Source organism: Pipra filicauda, unplaced genomic scaffold (assembly GCF_003945595.2).
Source record: "Pipra filicauda isolate LSUMZ 115617 unplaced genomic scaffold, ASM394559v2 scaffold77_size3566232_pilon, whole genome shotgun sequence".
NCBI lineage: Eukaryota > Metazoa > Chordata > Aves > Passeriformes > Pipridae > Pipra > Pipra filicauda.
This window is the reverse complement of record NW_024104953.1, coordinates 687,100-705,958: the sequence shown is the minus strand read 5'-3', so window position 1 is coordinate 705,958 and position 18,859 is coordinate 687,100. Positions and strand designations below refer to the sequence as shown.

At 44.5% G+C, this 18,859-nt stretch overlaps 1 protein-coding gene and 1 long non-coding RNA gene across 3 annotated transcripts in view; one reads left to right on the top strand and one right to left on the bottom strand.

Annotated features, from left to right (window-relative positions):
• Nucleotides 1-10,375, bottom strand: part of PLCB1 (phospholipase C beta 1) — a 334,613-nt gene extending 324,238 nt beyond the window's left edge. For both annotated transcript variants that reach the window (XM_039389844.1, XM_039389845.1), the window contains exons 1-2: nt 10,051-10,375; nt 99-176 (exon numbers count right to left, since the gene is read on the bottom strand). In XM_039389844.1, coding sequence (XP_039245778.1) covers nt 99-176; nt 10,051-10,149 — 177 coding nt within the window. In that variant the 5' untranslated portion in view covers nt 10,150-10,375. The remainder of the gene's footprint in view (nt 1-98; nt 177-10,050) is intronic.
• Nucleotides 10,376-10,644: 269 nt separating this feature from the next.
• On the top strand, nt 10,645-18,520 carry LOC120324939. The gene is made up of 3 exons (XR_005566666.1): nt 10,645-10,792; nt 14,464-15,321; nt 16,000-18,520. It is a non-coding gene; the product is annotated as an uncharacterized LOC120324939 (long non-coding RNA).
• The last annotated feature ends 339 nt before the right edge of the window (nt 18,521-18,859 follow it).

Below are 18,859 nucleotides of genomic sequence, written 5' to 3'. Positions count from 1 at the left end.
TGTGCTGATGGAATGCTTGTGCCAGCCTCCTGATTCCTGCCCATCACACCACAACACAAAAGGAAGAACCATTCTGGAGCTGGAAGCTTTTCTCTTACCTTATTTTGATCTGTCCAGTAAAAGAAAAATCCTTGTGGGTCTGTTCTGAGAATAATTGGAGTCACAACAGTGGAGTCCTGGAAGGAAAAAGGACAAACAGGAAATCCATGTCAGCACACAGAACACGTAATTATGCACAGGCTGCTCTGCCACCCTTGGTAATGAATTGCAGCATCCAAAAATTACCCTGAAGGGATTCAGGACCACTACTAGCAAGGTGTCCCTAAAGAATTCAGTATCACCTGCCTCATCTCCATTTTTCAGACATAACATCTCTCCGTTACTGTGAAGGCAGCACTAAACTCCAGACTTGTCAGCACATGGAGTTAATCCAGAAAAGTTGGAAGCAGATGAAGTTAAACAGGCACAACACACTGACTGTCAAACTGAAGCCCACACAGCAGAGCACTCCAGTTATCAGGGATCCACTGCCCACCTTGAGACAACTTGACCTTCAGGTACCCACACAAGATAAATGCCTACAAAGTTAATTTTACAAAGATTGAATTTGTCTGGAAAACCTGAAACAGCATTTGCTACATAAAGACTTTTATCAATTACTTCCCATTCGTATTTTTATTGTTTATATAGCCAAGCTATGAAAGTTTTAGTAGTGGGAGCATATACACATATATATGTTCCATCTCATCAGTTAAACATCTGCCTAGTCTGGTAACATCCATAGCTTAGGTCATTTAAAACCAGGCACATCTTTAAGCACTCTGAGAGAGGCAGCCTTGTTACCTCCATATTTATGGCTTCTGACTGACAGCAGGTACCTGACTCCAGAGATTCAGGCTCCAACCAAAGCCTTTTCCACAGGTGGGAGTTCATCCCACCCCTCACCCCTGGGATTCTCTGGTGCCTGACAATAATTGACACCACTGCAGCCTGGTCTCTCTCCTCTTCTATTTTTCATGACATCTGCAAAGACACTGCTGTCTAGAGATCTCTACCCATGTGCCAAACTCGATTTAGAAGTACTGGAGGGAGCACAGGAAGGAGGAGAAAGGCAAACAGGCAGAAAAATTGCCTCAGCTTAGCTCAGCTCCCTCACAAACCCAGGCTAAACATAGAGCTCCTCCTCAAAAGGGAGAATCTGTAGAATCTGTAGAATCTTTTTCCCCCCATTTCTCCATAGTTTCTACCATCTTGTACACCTGAAAGTTGGGAATTGTTTGATACAGCAGGCAAATTTATTTTTAAAATATACCAGGCCTTGAAGAGACATTGAGTGGACCCACAAGCAGCTACAAAAGGGTTCTAAGACCTGTGCCATTTAAAAAAGAGGAAACAAACTGCTCTGGAAATATAACTCTCCTTTTTTAGCTTATTTCGTGCAGCCTGTGTGCAAATAATTTCAAATGAGCAAAGATAAAGCCTACGTGTCTTTCTCCCTTTGGATGAGATGTGTGCAACTTCAGAGGGAAAGAGAAGTGATGGGAAGCAGAGTGGAGCAAAGCAATTATCTCCAGGATTAACCAATTTGGCTGGTTAATCATTTCAAACCAGTTGCTTTAAGCCAAAGGTGTTTGGGTTTACCTGAGCTATCAAATAATACTTTTGTAGGTGAGGGTTGTAAAATACTGCCTGAAATCAGACTCAAAAAAGCAGAGGATGAGGGGAAAGAGCTTTCAGTATCCATCAGGTGACACAAGGGAAACCTTATCATGACAAGGATAATGATGAGCCTTGGATATTTAAGATTCTCTGCCCCAGGAAGTTGTTTAGTTGTGGGGTTTTATTTTTAAATTAACTATACCACTCTGACATTGGGCACAGCACAATTAACTGAATGGTTTTTACATTCTGAATGTTCTATGTATTCTACAATCTAACTAGAACTGTTTTAAGTCTGTGCTACCAAATACCACAGTGTTCTGGGTGCAGAGAAATGGAAATAAACTTTCTTTGAGTCAGCTCTGAAAGTCCCTCCCCTCACTCCACATTAACAGAGTCCTTTGTCACCTGGAACAGCTCCGTTGCTTTTATCCTACTCTGCAATCAGGGCTTGCAAAGGCAGCAGCAATCAAAAAGATACATGAAAACCCCTTTTTGCAGCACACAGTCGAGAAGAGCAGCAGTTCAAGGCTCTGAAATAGAAACTTGTTTCAACTAACAATTGTCTGGTTCGTTTATTTACAAACACTGCTGTACTATGTGTGGTTTACGACCCATAAGACGCCTGCAGTCATTCACGGGAGTGTTCTGAAGGCCATTAATTCAATTTTCTCACCCAAAGAGCTGCCCTCGCAACTCCCCTGAGCAGACTGACCAACCACGCACAGCTCTGAAGAAGCAGGTAAAGGGCAGGACACAACAGAGGGGGAGGAAAGAAAAACAGCAAACAAAACTTCATGGACAAGCAAATCAGGAGCAGACATTTGTGCCTTTGCTGACCCACTCAGATCCAGAACATGAGACCAAAATGTCAGTGTTGTACACCTCTAAAATTAAATTTCAATGTGTAGTAGGGGTATAGCTCCTACATTCCTCTGGATGTCCACAGCAAACAGCCCTTTGGGTAGGAGCCCCAGATTCTTGGGACACTTCCAAGTACATAAAAAAAAAGGCTCAGGAGAAGATGACCAAGGCAAAAGTCAGCTGTGACCAGAAAGGGAAGAGGAAAAGGAGAAAGGGTGTCCCAGTCACTGGTGCAAATGACTGTGGGTTATGAGGCTTTGTAAGAGCCACCCATGGGTGCCTGTGCCAAGCAGTGGCTCAGTTTCCCACAGATTCCTGCTGCAAATTCCTGGAATGACAGGGTGGCCTGGCAGTCCCAGTGTGCTGCACATCACACTGGGTCTAAACTTAAGTGAATAATTTTCCTGAAGGGCTTTTAATTCCACCTTTTTATTTGTTGACTTAGGGCCAATTCTCTACTTTCCTCCAATTCCACAGCCTCAAATGAGTAATGTGGCTGTTCTATACTTATTCCATTAGGTTGCCTCCTAATTGGCTGTGCAACCTCAGGTCCTGCATTAGCAATATTCTTTGCTTTATACTTTTAAACAAAAAGCCTTCAAATTTATGCCCACAAAATGCCACGGAGAACTTTGGGATCCTTACCAAGCAGGCACAGAAGATCAATGGACAAATCTATAATTAAATACCTGCCAGGTAACTGTTTCAAGGCCTGATTTTTACTGTGGGTCCCCCAGACTACATCCAACATCAGCAAGCAAAAAGTGCCACCTCCCTTTTAATACTTTTATTTTTAACATTTTAATGCTACTTCAGCTGTTACAACAGAGGGGGGCTCATGACACTGCCTTAAGCCAGGCTGTTGTTTCCTGGGCTTGCCTCAGGTTTCCAGAGACATTGAACATCCCCAAATATAACCTGAGAACTTTGACACACACCAGTGATTTCATTTGCTTGAATCTCCTGCTGGAGAATCTCTGCCAAGCTGCTTTCCAACCACAAAGCTAAAAAATACCAATTGTTTCTGGCAGAGGCAAAATGTTCTTCAGCATTTCTTTCACTTGGGCAAAGGGGTGTGAACTGTGGTTGAGCAAGTGTGGGGACAGCCCCGAAATGGAGCTCTCTTGACACCCAACAGATCCAGGGGATTCCAGGCTTGGGGAAGTGGAGAAGAAGGAATAGCAACACTCCAGTTCACACACAGGCAGCAGATGTATCAGCTGGAAATTCCATAATACACTGGGTGTACTCAGGCTGGAACTAAGCAGGATGACCCAAACAATCAGGATTATGAAGTTCTTCAGGCTGACAGCTGAGCTACAGTGACAGGGAGAAAACCCCCATCCCACATGAACTCCTGAAATCACCTGGAAGGGTAAAGATGTCCTCCTCTGCTGAGGGCAGAAGAACCAAATCTGCCATGCAAAGCAAGAGTGCAAGAAGAAAATGCTGGAGAAGGTGAAATGAGTGGAAGTTGGAAACAGGATTAAAAAAAAAAAAAAACCAAAACAAACTGGAATTGAGCCTACAAGACTCATAAAATGAAAGCCCACTTGTTCACCAGGAACATGCAGGAAAATATTCTTCTCTGTTAGAGTGGTTAAATCCTAGGGGAGCTTTGGTGACAGCACCACAGGACACGAGTCAATGTGCTGATCAAAGTCCTGCAAGCTGACAGGAGCACCCTGAGTGGGATTTGTTTCTCAGAAGTCTGTCCTACCCCAAATCATTTCTCAAGATGTCCCCACTCTTGGGCTAATTATACTCTCACTGCCTGTAGTCTTGATTTGTCTGCAGGAGTCCTTAAATATTGCCAAGTACACAGAAAAAAAAAGAATGAAGGGAGAACTTTGGAACAAAAGTAGCCAAATGCCAAACAGGAAGATTCTTTTTCTCAGCCAGAGAGTTCTTGTGTGATGCTGAGAAAATCTCATTTAAGCCAGTCTGTTCATCAGCACAAATGCTGCCTTCTGATTTTGAGGGAATACTGGAATTGAATTTCCACATTTCATCTTCTAATTTCCAGAGATGCTGAGCCCAAACTCATCTGAAGTCACTGGGGAGGCATCCTGAACATCTGACTGTGTGGTGCTGTGCAGGCTGGAAATTAGGTCCAAGGTATCTAATGGCAGATTAAAAATTCGTAGGTTTTTACGTTGGTCTTTTTTTTTTTGGACCTACAACAGCACAATTGGGAACACATTTTGTCATCTAGTGGGCCTCGTGAAAATAAATTCAAAAGTGCTTATGAAGCATTTACTTTATAATAGATAAAAGACTCCATAGTGATTAGTTAACTATTTTTTAACTATTTCACTACAGCTTTTGTTTAAAAAATAAAAAAAAAAACAACAAAAAAACCCACCAGAAAAAGTCTTGAGCATTCAAACACTGAAGAGAAGAAAGCATCCAGTGCACAACCCAGATTCCCAGTTATTCTGGGAATAATTCTTTCACAACGGATCCTCACTTATTTAGGAGTTGTTTTCTGGCTTTCCCTACTATCCACCAACACTCCAAAGAGCTCTGATGCTACAATAACAGATGTTATCTGTGATTTAAATATGTAAAGACTCCACCAGATCTTCCCAGACAGGCATCTCATTCTCAAATTTATTCCCCCCACACCAAAGTGATAAAGAGTTTGCTAATTGAGTTAAGTTAGGGCTTTCCCCTTTGATATATGTTAACTGTTAAAAATTTTATCTCCATCTATTCTCCTATGTTGCAAAAGACCAAAACCACAACTTCTTCTCGTTTAAGGTATTTCTATACAGCACAGAGCTGATATTTGTATACTACATGAAGATCAGCAACAAAGAAGAGCCAGCAAAAACACTAGAACTTAGGGCTAACGTCTTCCCTCCAGACTGAAAACAGAAAAAAAAACAAACTCTCTTCAGCTTATTGTTTTACTTTATACACACAGAACAATGGCTGCTCATTTTTCATGGCCTCACTAATGTACTGGAGTGACAGGCTTGTGCAGCGTTTAAAAACAAACACAAAAAGGCAAGGGAAAAAGAAAGTCACTTCAGCATCAAGATCCTAAAACAACTTCTCAAAACTCCCAGGTTGTTTATTTGTTTCATCTCAGCTTATCTATAATAACGATATTCTGATGTTACGTTTACTTCTAAGGTTAAAAGGGGATGTATCTCATGCTCCTGGTAATCTTCTCGAAGACTTTAAACAAATAAAGAAGGCTGCAAACATAACATTCACCATTTGAGCTCAAAAATGCTTTGTTAAGATAAAGTGCTCCAAGAGAAAGGCATTAAAAGAGAACTTAAAAGACCCAGGTTTGTTTTTGCTGCTCACTGAGCAAGTGCTGCAGCCACTAAGCAATCCTACCTATCCTTCAGTAATCCAAAGTTTGGGGGAAAAAAAATGTACGGCTAGAAAATTGGAGTGATGGCCCTCAATTTGGGTAGTTACATTCCTTCCCCAGTACACTTAACTCGCAAGTGATAGTGTGAGCCACCCAGAGAGCCGGCAAAGTGTTTATGCAGAGTACACATTATCACTGGGGAAGATAAGGGAGCCTTTAAGCAGGAAATGAAAACAAATCTATTTCTGAATATGCCCCATCACGTTCACTTGCTACAGTGGGCCAACTGCTGCTCTTAGAAAATATCAGTTCTGCTCTGGCTGTTGAGATGTTTGTTCACTCTGTTATGCCCACCTTGTTCCCACCACAGGTCAGAGAAAAACAGGGAGAGAAGTCAGCCAAGGCAGGTTTCAGCCCTTCAGAAGTCAGATCAGTCCTGAGTAAAGTCACTCTTTATACTCAGGATTCATCACTCCTCTCCACTATCAACACATTCTGCTACATTAAGCTTAACCCCCTACCCAAAAAGCTTCACCCATGGGCTTAATTGCCACCTTTTAATTTATTTATTAAACTGCTGTAAAAACTCTCATCAGGAAGAGCTATTACAACCTGGGTATCACTACAGCAAAGGGAAGCAGGTCAGTTCTTCCTGAAGCCTTCCCTCTCTCCAGGAACATGAGCACATCTGTTCAAAGCCAGAGCAGGAGTTAAGGGCTCAGTCTCTTCCCACACTAAGGGAGAAGCAGCTGTAGAGGTCCAACTGAAGAAATATGATCTGGAGAAGCGAGTGCTCAGCCAACTAACCATCTGGAACCAGGCACACAGGTGGATACATCCACAAAAAACCGCCTAAGAAACCAGCCACATTCATCTTTCACCTGTTCCAACATCAGCTATTCCTGCCCAGTGCCTTGGGAAGCCAAACTCCATGTCAAGAGCAAGAGTTCTTTCTAAAATATGTTTTCCAACCTGTAATACTGTTACAGAATAAAACAGCAACAGTGTGAGGAAAGGCAAAGTTACCGGACAACAATAATCTGTTTGACTTTAGTGCTTTATACCCTGATCCCAAATGGAATTTGTGTATTAGAGTGTGTTAGGCATTGGGTGGTGTGAGCATTACCACATCCAATCCTGAGGCACAAAAGAGGGACTTGTTTTGCAAAGCCAGAAATTTTTAATTGATCCTATTGCTCGTACAACTGAAGGTGGTCTGCAAGGGAAATGGAATTTTAAGCTTTCCACCTGCCTGTATGTGATCTTGAGGGGCTGACATAACCTCCCTCTCTCCTCTCAGCAAAGCTCAGGCCAGGCATTTCTCTCTCCAGCTGGATCACCATCACAGTGCTGAGGTTCATGTGTGACATGCAGCAAACTCCACTGCTGTTCCTCAGAGAGGGAGTCCATGCAAACCATCAGTACCACATCTATTAGTGCCTCAGAGTTCCTGATCGGGCACGGAGGCTCAGGGTGGGATACCAATGTGGGGGCTGGTTTTAAAGTCTCTGTCGCTCCAGCTTTTGTCCCTGTTCTGCACAGCACAGCATCCTTCTCAAAGCTGGCAAGTACAGTCTTTAACAACCATCACTCCAGACACCATGAAATTCCTTACACGCCTCTCATGCTCTGCTTTAAATCCTCCCAGCATTCCCATTTAAAAAGGTCGCTGCTTTCCAGTGGTTTAGAACTCAGCCGGAAAAATTTTGCTTTGGGCTGAAAGTTGGTGCAAGTCATAAGAATTCACAAACAACACTTTGGCTTCACGAAACACAAAGGCAAGTCAATAGGACCATCTTTAAACTGCAACCCAAAGCAGCAGGGAAGGGAACGACAAGGACGTGCTTCAGAGAGGAACAAATGTTGCCCCAGTGCACATGGAAGAGCTCAGCTCCTGCTCTCACTCCCCCAGTGAAAGGAAAACTGCATAACAAACATCAGCATGTGAGCCTGGCTTTTCTGAGCAACCCTGGGAGCACAGCAGAGCCCAAATACTCGTTATGGTCAATCCTGTTTTACTGTTCCATGCTGCAGTTTACTATTCCTCGTTAGAGCCCATTGTTTCACTGGGGAGGTTGTGCGTGCCCGTTTACATGACACACCACAGAGGGTCACATTAATAACCATTTTTTAAAACCCTCAAGCAGAAAAATTTCCTGGAAAACAAAGGCTCTGAAGTTGGTTACTGGCTGCTCAATAGCAAATACTTTGCAAAGTCATCTAACGTGAATTTGCGTGAAGATCTTTTTTACGGCCAGCGTAGCAAAGGGACACACTTTCCTTGAAATCTTGGATTTTGTGGGGCTTCCACTGCTGAGAAGAAACACTGTGGGCAAGACAGGGAGGCTGAGGGACAAGAAATGTGCAGATATACACACAATGCACAGACAACCACGAGTTAATGCCAGAATTCTTCATAAGAGTGTAGCTAAATACGCATCAACTTTCACAAGATTGCCAGCAAAAGCACTCACTGAACACAACAGGACTCTCACCTCAGTCACACATTCCAGGTGACACCTGTGTATCCCTGAGTAACACCTTTAGCCTGAAATGCACATCTTTTGCTAGAGTTTAGCTCTATTTTATTACTGTAGCCTTTAGGTTTGCAGGTTTTAATCTTTTTTCTGCTATTAGTCCATAGCAGACAGGTTAGTCACTGAACATCCACTGTGCATGGAGAACACCTCTTCTCCTCCTGATTCTACGGGTACAATACATAGAAACAGCACTTAAACTAGTAATTTAAACTGCTGCCTGATAGCTTGGACTGTCAGTCTGGAGATTTCAATCACTTGACCTCCGCATAGACCTGTGGAAGTTTCTTGGTAGCTTACCAAAAATAAAACAATAACTGCAGTGACAAGGCTGAGGTTGCGCTGCCTTTTCCTATCCTGAGGAAAATGTCAACCGCAAGAAAACATTTTCCCAGGCAAGTCATTCAGGCTTAGTTCCTGAACATAAATAACCTGTATCAAGCCAATGTTTACTACCGTGGACAAGGTCAGTTTGCCGAGCCTATTAAAGCTGTGTTTGCTTATTACTGTAAATAAAATTTCACACAGCAAGTTCGGCTTCTTATGTTCTCTCTCTCTTTCTCTCCTTGAGAGCGTTTTATCACAGGTTTATAGGGGTCAGGCTTACACATTTGCCATTGCTGGAAAGCAATGGCAAAATAGCAATATGTAACAAGAACAGTGGTTACACATGAACTGCTCCTTCTCACTCTCTGTGGCCCTCCAGTTGTTGCTGTGGATGTCAGCACACTCAAAGTCCCAGTAAAAATATAAGAGCACTCAAAACGAGTCATCCTCAACAATTCTGATGTTCAGAGCGCCTGCCTTCCTTCCCAACCATTCCTCTACCACAGCTCGAGTCTCACGTTGCCCCTGTGTCTCCAGACAGACCTTTTGGGGCACCTGCTCCTCCGTGCACAGCTGAGACACGAACACCCGATGCTGTACGGCAGGAGCAAGGCTAGCAGAGGACACAACGGGCTTTGGGGAACGGAAAACTAAATAAAGAAAAGTTCCCTTTCTCTGAAACTGTCCCGGACACATTCGGCACGCGAAGAAGGAAATTCCAGCTGCTGAACAGCTGTGCTACCGAAGGTGAAGTGGAAACCACACTCCTTCCCTATGTGAGGCAATGCAAGTGTAAAGGCTTGGGAAGCAGCAAGTGCTAAAGGTAAAGCAGATGATTTTGAGGCAAGAAAGGAGAGAGGAAGATGAACGAGGGTACCAAAGCTGTGAGCCCTGGGAGAATGCATCCAAGGGCTTGATAATCCCACCAGAGAGAGACGAGGACAGGAGCCGGAAAGAAGAGGAGCTGGGAGAAGGAGACGGGAGATGAAAGAACAGGTTGAAACAACTATGTTACGAGGACAGAGGTGGCAACATGCACACTGAAACACGGGAGGCGGGAGAGGCAGGCGCTCGCTAAAGGAGGCAGCACAACACGGCTCGCACCGGCCAAGCGAACGCAGACCGGGGAGCCTTCGGAGAAAGTTTGCCCGGCCTTCGGCCGCCGGTCCCGGACGGGGACACCCATCGCCCGTCCCCGGGGTCCCGCACCTGCCCTCCCGCAGCGGGCAGGGCCGGGGGGCCGCAACACGTGCACCCGGAGCCCCATTACGGATGGATTACAGCCGTGCCCCTGCCGGGGGAAGCGGGGTAAGGGAGGGGGGTGGTACTCACATCGTCCCATTTGACGAATTTGACGCCTTTCTTGAGGGTGTCGGAGACGCAGACGGGTTTGAGCTGCAGGGCGTGCACCCCAGGCTGAGCCCCGGCCATCGGCCCCGCATGGACGCGCCGCTCGCCCGCGGCGCGGCCGCTTCGGGAGGGACGCCGGAAACCCGGGAGCGAGGCCGGCAGGGAGCGCCTGGAGCGGGCAGGGAGGCGCTGCCCGGCCGGCGAGGGCGAGACGACGCTTCACTGGCGCTCGCCCAAGGAGCTGGCGCGGCGGCGGCGGCCGGGGCGAGCCATGCGGCGGCACATCCTCTATATATCCTGTCTATACCGCCCGCCCGCCCGCTCCTCGCACACACGCGCACGCACGCAGGGCACGGAGCCGCCGCGCTGCCCGCTCCGCTCCCTCCCTCCCTCCGTGCCGCTCCTCCTCCTCCTCCTCCCGCCCCGCCAGGCTCGGCCCCCGAGGTTCCCCCGCGCCCAGGGCAGCGCCGGCGGCACCGCGGCGCCACCTCCCGGCACCGGCACCGCCCGAGCGCACAGACCGCCCGACCCCCCGAGCGGGGTCGGGCCCGGGCAGCACTCCCGGCTCTCCCAGGAGGGCAGAAGGACGGCAGGCAGGCGCTGGGAATGCCAGATCCGTATCTCCCCTCCGCGGGGCTGCGGCACCCCCGCGAAAGGCCCGAGAAGGGAGCGAGGGTGAGCGGCCGTGTGTCCTGTCCTGCTGAGAGACGTGGATGCAAAAAGGGTGAGTGCAGGGGGACCGAGTGCAACGTCACAGAATCACAGAATCCTAGAGTAGTTTGGGCTGGAAGGGACCTCTGGAGATCATCCAGTTCAACCTCCCTACCCAGGCAGGGTCACCTGCAGCAAGTGACACAGGAACTTGCTCAGGTGGGTTTGGAACATCTCCAGAGAGGGAGATTCCACACCCGCCCTGGGCAGCTGTTCCAGTGCTCTGCGACTCTCAACATGAAGTTCTTCCTCATGTTGAGGTGGAACTTCTTGTGTTTTAGTTTAGTTTTAGCTTTGAGGGAATAGTTACGGCAAAAGCAGAGCAGAAGGGCAGCGCTGGGCCTGCACAGTGATGCCAAGACTCTTAAAGAGAGCAGCACAAACAACTCCCAAAAAGGCTCTATGCTTTAAATACACAGAAACTGCTTCACCAAAGCTTTTTGCTTTCGTAGGATGAAGGGGCTTCCTCAGAACAAAGGCACATGACTTTAATTCAGTTTTAGGAATACTCAGTTCAAAAGGCATAAAGATGGCAAAACATCCTCTTGCCCAGAAAAATCCTAAATCCAGAAGCTTAAAAGAAAGGTTTTTGAAGAACAAAGTCAGATGTGCTCCACCAATGACCTTCTCTCTGGTTGTGGCCCTGTGCAGTCACAGCAGTGATAAAGCATCAGATGACACAGCACATGAGATTTCTAATTTCTCTGTCAAGGCTTCCAATTGACCCTTAGGATTTCAGGGCAGCAGGCCAAGCTTCTCCTACAGACAAAGCCAACCATGTAGAAAGAAGGTCTCTGAAGAAAAAAGTTGTTTAGTTTGGAGGAATGGTATTTCAAAACAGCTCTAGGTAAAAATATCTACAATCTAAGTTGGAAGATGTTTGCTTGGGTTTTTTTTAATGAAAAAGCGACAAAACTGGCATATTGGTCTCCTGATCTGCTCTTTAACAGAGTTGTTAAAGCTTTTCCTCTGTGCCTCTTGCAAATTCTCCCCCTCAATGAAAAGCTTCTCATTGCCTTCAGTGGGAGATGAATCTGCAGCATACACATTCCAAGGCCAATTAACCCACTTGATCTCTTTTTTTTATTCTTATTAACCTTGTGTAAATGTGGGTGTTGCATCAATCAGGAGGAAAGCCAGCTCTGTGGTGCTGTGCTTTCACTTCCATTCATTTGCCACGACTTAAAGGAACAATAACAAATTCTGAGTTTGGCCGCACTGATTTTGGAGTTGCTCAGTGACGGGGTGAGGGAGAGAGATTTCCAGGATCATTTTCACAACTGGCTTCTCATCTCAGCATATAGTGTACAAAAGAATAACAAAAAAATATTAAAATGCTCAGAAGACAAAAGCAAAGAGCACAGATGCTACAGTGCTTATCCATGATCCCTTCAGCACTTGCATTCGCAGCAGTCCACCAAAATCAGACCTTGGGAAGACGTAAACGTGCCATGGGTGGTGCCAACTCTGTGGCAGTTCTCAACAGGTCCATAATCCACTTTCACTTGGCCTGGCCTCATTTACAACCTTTGTTAGGGAAAAACAATGTCAGTTTTTGATGATACCCTCAGGATTCCTGATGAATCCTGGCAGTCACTGATCTGAACACCGAAGAGCTGGGCCTATAGATCAGGACAGGCTCTGGTAGCAGTGTCTGGCGTGACAGATAGGAAGGATTGTCTGCAGCAATTTGGAGGCTTTTCAGCCTTGAGTATTCTCATCTGATGGCATCTGGCTGAAGAGAAACATGCCTTTTATATGGCAGGTATCTAATGGATTTTGCATCAAAAGGAAGAAGCAGCACAATAGGAAATGGCACTATGACTCTGCCTTTTAAACAACAGCTCTGCAAAGTGCTTATGATTCAGCCTGTGCTGAAATCAGTGGGAATTTGAATTTCAACCCAGCTAGCTGGCTTCCGTGTTCTTGCTAGTGCTTCAGTAGCATCTGCTCCAGCTAGGAGCACATTTCTTGGTACATAGTATGTATTGCAAACACAAAAATTCAGCGTGTCTAAATCTGAGCTTCCTTTTCCACGAAGCCTGGGATTGGTGACCTGGAAACCAGCTTCACTCAGCAGGATTGTTACACCCAGAAAGAGTACAAAGGTCTTATCATCAGATGATTGGACCAAGTCTGGCAAAAAAAAGAAGCAGGCACCTTCCTCCAAGTGTGCCATAAGCCTCAGCAAACATCTAACATATTATGTGCATTTTCTACTTCTTGACTCAGCCCCTTTCAGCTCCAACAGTGAAACAAAGACCTGCTGTTAGAAAAAAAAAATCTCAATGGGCTAATTCAGATAGTTATTCCAAATTGTACATTTCAGATGTGGCACCTGCTGGCCTTATGTTGCCACAGGAACTATTTCTGGATGTTTTCATTGCTGCAGGTTCAAAAAAAAAATCTCAGCCTGCACAGCAAAATGATTACCTTGTGTAAGTAATACAAGTTATTTGAATGCAATATATCCATAAAGCACTATTTTTTATGTAATGGCCTTAGGTACCAATATTTCATTTCCAGGGGACTGAGTACACAGAATGTTTTAGATACACATCTGGAAATGTGTGTAAACAAATAGGGCAAAGGAGCAATAACTGATTTAAATAACAGACAGCATTGATCAAAGTCAGGTCAAATGAAGACACAGCAAAAGCTACACTGCAAGATTGTATCATGAGGTGATACAAGAAATGCATTAAAAATTCATTTTAGTATTTTAAAGTTGATTTCAGAAAAATACATATAAATTTTCTCCGTGTCACTTGCTATCCTAATTTTATTGGTGTAAATCTAGATTTTCAAAAGGAGCACTGGCCTCAGCCTAGAAAATGCTTCACTGCACGTGGTGGACTGAACATACCAAGAATTAAATATAAGTGGCAAGTGTTTGCAGGAGTTGGGGTTAAAGATATATTTCTGGTGGAGCTGAGTTTATCATCCTAATTGCATTTTAAATTGGGTCAAACGATACTTTAATTATCAGTGGGAGCGGGATCATTAAGTTCTACAGAACAATTCTCCAGCAAGGAAATATAGAAAATTTGACCCGGTCTGTCTGATCAAAGCTCAGTCCTCCTGATAAAAAGCTCCTTTCACGTCACCCAGACAGGAAAACTCAAACCTTACCAGTGAGGCAAGTGGCACAAGGTGTAGCAAAGCTGCTTTGTGACTGTTGTGTAAAGAAATGAAAGCTACCAAACTCAAAGTCACTCATTTACTAAAAGAATTCAGCTGTTAATACCTCAAACTCTCGGCCAGTGGCCACTGGAATCTGTTTATGTTTGATCTGATCCATTTACTAGATGTCATATGTACAGAACAGCAGTCAGATACAGCCTTTATCTTTATGAGGGAGACTGATAAGTTATGTGGCACAGCCACTCCATCAGGTGACTCTTCAAGAGTGAATATAAAAATTCTGGCACACAAACCACCACCATAGCAACAAAGACAGCCTGGCAACAGCAGCTGCTGCACGAAGAGAAACTGGAAGGGGAGGGGAAAATCTTGTACAAAAGTCCGTTTCCTGTCGAAATCATTAGAATCACAAATGCCTTCAAGAACTGGGGGAATAAAGATGAATGCACGATGTTGGAAACCACTACACAAAGAGTGTCTGTGTGGATATGAAGTGGCTGGGTCACTGCTACAACTCACTGGGGCCATATTTCACTCCAGATGGATTGTCCTGATACACAGCTGGCATCTATGGATCTGTGTCACAGGGAACATCCCACAGTTCTCCATACAACACCCTATGTGAGGAAGAATGGCTTGGATAGGAGATGCTGGGGAACAGAATTCCTCACCCACTGGCACCTGAGACCTCCACCCTGAGTCTTCACTCGTCATGGAAGGATTAATTCAGTACTGGGGCAACCAGCAGAGCTCTGAGCACTTGCTTTTCACAGGAGCATTTCATGTGTAGAACCAGCAGCTGAAACTGAGCCCCAACACTCCCCACCTACTTAACCTCCATGTTATAAAAAAAAACTATTACCAGCAGAACACTAAATGACTGCAATACTTGCAACAGTTAAAATTACAAGTCAAAAAGTCAGTTGCTGCATTCCCTAGAAAGTGTTAACTCGCCCTTTTTATGTACTGTAACCTGTTCTTGCTTCCCTGTTGAGTTTATAGCATAATACTCTTTTTTGCAGACTGTTAAAACCGCTCCATAAAACACCCGACACGTTTAACAATGTCCAAGTTAATTATGAAAGATTTCATGGCCTACCAGGTTTGTTAAATCACAGCTGGTGTAAACCACCAAAGGTCCACTGACTTCAAAGCTGTGCAGTTGTTTATGCCAGTATAATAGCTGCATCTTTGCCCTTTTTATTTTCTTCTAGCTCTCAGCTTCTGTCCCAGAACCCCATATAGGCACATTAGAAGCAACTGGAAAGCAGACTCTCTCACCTGCTTCAGTTTACATCCAAGCTGAGCTGTGAGCTGAACTGAAAGTCAAGAGCATTAAATGGGGTGCAAAGCAGAAATTGCCTTGAAAATCCCCAGAAATTCTGTGCTCTAAACAAGGTAGGTGCCACATGAATGGGACCTCTGTGCTTCATGCAAAGAGGACACTGCTGGCCTATGCTTTTCTGAACATTAGAGATCTCCTGGTATCTTTTGGAAGCAGAGTGAGAGTCAGTGTACACTCTCTCTGGATTCCCCTCCATAATTCCCACAAAGCTATTGCATGTATTGCTATGACAGAGCAATATTTTCCTTTCAGGAACAAGGGAAGGAGCCCTCAGCTGCATTTCCCATCACCATGGTGGAGTCATGTCCCATGGCAGCTGATTAATTTAGGTCTAGCTTACAGATTTGGTACAGTTTAAAAAAAAACCCAAACATATTAAAGCTGGCAGCAGGATGGATTGTCTTTAGAAAGGATGTGAGATTATGAGCCTGAAAAAGTGAGTTCTGTTCTCAGATCTGGCCCAACCCTCTTTCCTTGAACTCAAATGAATCCTTCAGGTCCCTCTAGAAGACTCGTGCCCGTTTCATTCCTCAAGGATGGCAGCCCAGAATGTGCCTGCCCTGCATTCTGGGCATCACCAGAGCACCCAGCAGGTGTTACTTCATTTCCATTCAACCTTTATAGAAAGAGGTTTATAACTCTTTCAAATGCTAAAAAGGAGAACATTTGTGTTCGATTTCTTGCACTGGAAATTTGAAATTTTGAAATGCTTTCAATTTTTTTTTTTTTAGATTTCCCAAGTGCTGTTTTGTCTTCTGATACTCCTCACAAGCTCAGCCAAAAAGATTCTGATGATGTACCTAACCTTGAAGCATCTCTGGAGATTTTCTGGCTTGTGATAACCTGCTAACATTTTTCTCTATGCTGCTTTCAGAAATATTCTTATAATACACAACCCTGAATCACCAGACTTTCATTACCATCCTATTTTACAGAACCTGCACTTGTAAAGGGTGAAGTTCCACAGCTGACAAAACATTAGTCACAAAGCAATAGAACACCATTTACCTAGTTGCTCTAAAATATGTTTCTAAAACTTGGAGCAATTTTGCTGTGATGTAAATCTTTGAGCCACAATACCTCTTGGAATGAATTGTTAACTCTTAATGGGAAAAAAAAAACCAAACAGAACTGTTACATTTCAGAGAAGCTTGTTCGAATTTAATTTTCTTAATGTTGCTCATCTGAAAAAATAACATGGATAATGGAAGGAAGAGCCTGTTAGTCTCCTACAATCCATGAGCTGCCTCAGCACAACTTCTGAAGTCAATCTAAGAACAAATGTCCTCCATGCTCACAAAGCTCAAGCTGAATCACAGAAGCTCAAAGCTATTCTGGCCTATCCAAACTCTTATGCTGCTTAATCAATGATTATAATAAGCATTTCCCAACATCATTCTCTTGAAAAAAACCCAAAACAACAGAGCAGCATTCTCCAGGAACTAAGAGCAGCCTGGGATTTGGGATTTAGGGGAGAGCTACAAAGGGCTCCACTGATGGTCCTGGCACTCTGAGGCAAGGAAAGCACTCAAGGGTAAAGCACTTGGCTGTCTGGGAGGCAATCTGCTCTAACAGGGCGCCTGCTGAGCAATCAGAAACAACATTTACCAACCTCCCCACCAGAAGACATTGCTAGAAGCAAAAAGGCATTGTCAGAGAAAGGTAGGAGGTTAAACAGAGGAGGAAAAATGGCTTTTATGAGACCACCACGGGCGACACGTTGGTATTTATCAGCAAAACAGCCAGCAGGAGGAGGAGAGGGAGAAACAGCCAATGTTTGACTGTTCCAGAGTATTCCTTACTCCCCTTCCATATCAGACATCAAGCTCCACAACACCCAAGAGTCCTCTCATTTTAGGAAAAGGGAGATGAATGGGACTAATGGGTCAGAGTGAGAGGGCCCAATCACACTTTGGTTACAGGCATTCCATAGCTTTGGTGAGAGTTCAAATAGGCCCTTGGAAAGCAAATAGCAATTTATCTTGCAATTGTCTTTTTATGGGATTATGCAAGGGTTTCGATGAAACAGCTGATGATGAATTTAGGTTTCAACACTCATTTTCCCAGCGGCCTTGTAAATATATAAAAGGTCATGACATAGTTGGAAAGAAGGAAGAGCAATTATTGTAAAGAAAGCTCATGCTCCAGAGCAGCCAGCAGCTACAGAACTGCGAGCACAAAGCTAGGAGTGAACATCACAGATTGTAATAAAAAAATACCTTGACTTCTCTACACACAGTGGGATTTGCAGCAGTCATAGGGAATACCTGGCATGTGATCATTTGAATTAATATTCCCTTATCAGTGTTACCACTATTTCACAGACTATCTGCAAGCAGATGTACTTTAACTGACATCTACATTCAGATTAATTTGGTAAGCAAATTTATTTTTTCAACAGAAAAACCAGGAATAATAGATGTCATTTGCTTTTACAGTGCCAAGAAGATGTTAAGTGATGTATAAACTTGTAATACACCAGGAATTCAAGCAGGAGCGTGGCCTCGTTTTGCACATACACATTTTGAGAGGTTGGGACTGTTTGTTACCATCTAAGTCAGTGACACAGAAAGAAAGTTGCTCAAAATGAGCATTATCACTCCCCTAAGAGACCACGATCTTACAAGAAGTCTTAGACAAGCCGAGACCAGAGTCCAGATTTCCAAGAAACCTAATCAAATACCATGTTCTCCTCCGTGCCTCACAACACTGATAAAAACAAAAAGAGATATTTTAGATATGTTGCAATAGCAAGAATCAGAGCCGTGTAGGGTGGGGGAAAGGATCTTGTGATCAGTGTCATATAAACATCAATCAGTGGCCGGTGTTTGATAAATATTGGTATATTTTATTGTCAGTAAAATCCTAGTCATTGATACCATCTCCAAGCTGGCATAACAGGAGTTATTTTTGAAGGAGGATTTGAATTCAAGCATTGCTGCGTTGCAGACTAGTTCAGGAAAAGTCCGTAAAATAGAGGAGAAACAGGAATGTGACTTCAGCTTGGCATTTCAAAGTCATCCCAAATTCAGTAACATGAGCTCATCACCACGGAGCCAGAGCAGTGTCAGTCCTGCTGCAAACCCAAGTGCCTGATCATGTGCAGCCCTGATCCTCCTTGGCACTTCCCTGATTTCCTCTGAGCTGGAGGTACTGATTGCTTTCGGGGATCAGTTCATAAAAGGGGATTCACAGGCAGAAATGGGACACGGGAGCTCAAGAGGCCCTTAGCACGGGCCTTTTTACATGGAAATGAACGATTAGAATCTGTTTTTGTCAGGAGATACAAAGTGCTGCCGTGTGACTGCATTCTCACAAAGGGTGGCTCTGCAGCCTGGGAAGCAGTTATTCCAGAGTCAGAGCTCCTTGCCTTTTCCACCGCTGTTCACCAGGGAAAACCTCACCTAAAATAAGGACCTTGCAAGCTGTATTTAATATCTAATTGCACCATATAACGTTGCCTTAAAAAATGCCAGCTTTGTTGTAGAAAAATAGAAACCACAGTAAGTTTTGGCAGTGGGGACACAGGTATTGGTATGGGACAAGTTTACTTCCCCCGTAGAAAACTTTCCTTCTAACAATTTCATGGAA